At 56.1% G+C, this 2,556-nt stretch overlaps 1 protein-coding gene across 1 annotated transcript in view; it reads right to left on the reverse strand.

The window, feature by feature from the left end:
- LOC102382109 (cathelicidin-1) overlaps positions 1-1,305 on the reverse strand; it is a 3,180-nt gene extending 1,875 nt beyond the window's left edge. The window contains exon 1 of the mRNA XM_006037224.2: positions 1,027-1,305. Coding sequence (XP_006037286.1) covers positions 1,027-1,209 — 183 coding nt within the window. The 5' untranslated portion in view covers positions 1,210-1,305. The remainder of the gene's footprint in view (positions 1-1,026) is intronic.
- Positions 1,306-2,556: the final 1,251 nt, after the last annotated feature.

Here is a 2,556-nt window from a genome sequence, read left to right on the forward strand (position 1 = left end):
GGGCAGCAGGAGCCACGGTGACCTCCACGCAACGACTGCCGAGTCCCTTTCCAGCTCCCCAGACTGGTCTTATCCAGGGGTCACAAGGACGGGCTGTGGAGTCTGGTCCCTGCACTTGCAAGGGATCATGAGCCACCTGCGTGGGGGACCCTGCAGGGCAGCGTGACAAATCCAGCGCTCGCCGGATTCACATGAACACGCGCCACGAGTCTGGCATGAGACCTGGGCCAACGCGCAGCTGAGTGACGGGTGACTGCGACTGCTGATCTACATATGCAGATTCATGCAAAGTACTCGGTGCACCTGCTTTTTGCATGATTAAGTATTAAAAAAAACAGGGTTTAAATCCCAAAGCCTTGTGCTTTTTGCACAGCTGTCCATGGACAGGCATGAGCTGAGGGAGGGCACCTTGCACCCGAAGGCTTGTCTGCCGTCTCTGCCAGAAGGCAGTGTGGGGTGATGCTTTCTAGACTAACTCGTTCAGACCTAGTCTCTAAGGTGCCCCCTGCCCTGCCTTCTACCAGACTTCAGACTAACATGGCTAATGACCTCTCTCCTAATTGTACAGTTGGTTTAATAAAAGTTATCACCAAAGTACACCCCCCCACCTTGCTTCTTGTATCAGTGAATCACAGATCATGGGGGTTGGACGGGACCTCAGGGGTCCCCTAGTGCAACCCCCTGCACCTAGCAGGACCAGCCCCAACTACACCATCCCAGCCCTTCCCTGGACCATCACACTTGGGACCCTCCAACCCTCCTACACAGACAGCCAGACACTTTTTGGCTGTATTGTCTATTTTTGCTCCTCCTTAACACATCTGAAGGACAAGCTGGGTTGGCAACCTCCCTTGGAGACTGGACAGGCAGCCAGCTCCGTGTGCTGACCCTCAGCACTGTAGGAGGGATGAGTTGCTTTCGAGGTGCTTGGAGCTGGATGTCCTGAATTGGACGTCCCCAGGCTAACCCTGATGCCTTCCCTGTGCTGCGGTCAGTCTCCAGGACAGGAGCGAGCTGGTGACTTACCCATGCAGGCTGCGGGTCAGCGCGGAGGAGCCGGAAGGCATGGTCTATGCCCGGCTCCTGGTTGTAGAAGTCGACAGCCAAGGACACGGCCTCTTCATAGCTCAGCGTCTTGTGCTGAGAAGCCGAGGCGGATGCCACAAGCATGGCCAAGCCCAGCAGCACCCCCCAGCCCCAGCGCCCCATCCCTGGGTGTCTCTGCTGTGTGGCACCTTGTGGCTTCTCACTTTGCTGCAAGGCAACTTGCGACTCGCTGCGTCTGCGCTGGAGCTGCCCCGGGGCTGAGGTTTTCCTGCTCTTTACAGGAACTGGCCCTTGCTCCATCAGCCTGGGCAAGCAGGGCTGAGCAGGGCGGGTGTGTTTAGTGCTTCGTGCCTTGTTCACTTGCCATGTGCAAAGGAGGAGGGACATGCCCCTGGCTGCCCTTTGCCTCATGCTTCATTTATTGCTGCCCCCTGGACCTTGTGATCGTTGCATTCGGCGCATGCATAGATGTCATGCAAGAGCACGAGGAGCAGCGGCTGCTGAGGAAATCAGCTGGTTCTTGTACGTTTGTGCAGCGCCCGACACAACAGGACGCAAGAGCTGGCTGCACTCTGCAGCCACGGCCGTCAGACCTTTCATGGTGGTGGCACCACCAAACACCAGGTGCCTGGCCCCATCCAGCACATGTCCTCTCTTGCCATTCCAATTTGCAAACATACAGCTACGTGTCCAGAGGATACGAACACTGTATTTGCATGTGCAAATGCATATGTAGACATTTGTCCTCGCCATGTGCCCCAGGCCTGCACCATCTCAACTGCTGTTAAAAGTAAGGCTCTGCCTCTAGCCCTTATGGTTGAACCAAATGCCTGAGACCAGGACCTCTTACCTTGATGGTGCCACCAGCCTGAGTCTGCAGAGAGCCTGCCCCCAGTGCTTTCATAGTTTCATAGTTTCAGGGTCGGAAGGGACCTAATAGATCTTCTAGCCCGACCCCCCGCCAGGGCGGGAGAACAACCCAAAAACACAAACAAAACCACTCACCCTAAAAACAAAAACGGGACTCAAATGAGTCCAGCCAGGTAAGTATCCAGCCTCTTCTTAAAGATCCCCAGGGTAGGGGCCAGCACCACCTCCCTTGGAAGTTGGTTCCAGCTCCTAGCCACCCTAACTGTGAAGTAGTTTTTTCTGCCCATTATTCCTTGTTATGCCAGCAGGGGCTAGGGGAAACAGCGTCTCCCCCAAACCCTTCTGGTTCCCCCTAGTGAGTTTATAGACGGTCACCAGGTCCCCCCTCAGCCTTCTCTTGTGGAGGCTGAATAGGTTCAAGTCCCGCAGTCTCTCACTGTAGGGTCTGCCCTGTTGTCCCCGGATCATGCGGGTGGCCCTCCTCTGGACCCTCTCCATGTTGTCCACATCCCTCCTGAAATGGGGCGCACAGAACTGGACACAATACTCCAGCTGCGGCCTGACCAGCGTCGCATAGAGGGGGAGGATCACCTCCCTGGCTCTACTCGAGATGCACCTGTGGATGCACGACAAGGTCCG

The sequence above is a fragment of the Alligator sinensis genome, unplaced genomic scaffold, assembly GCF_000455745.1.
Source record: "Alligator sinensis unplaced genomic scaffold, ASM45574v1 scaffold1675_1, whole genome shotgun sequence".
NCBI classification, from domain to species: Eukaryota; Metazoa; Chordata; order Crocodylia; family Alligatoridae; genus Alligator; species Alligator sinensis.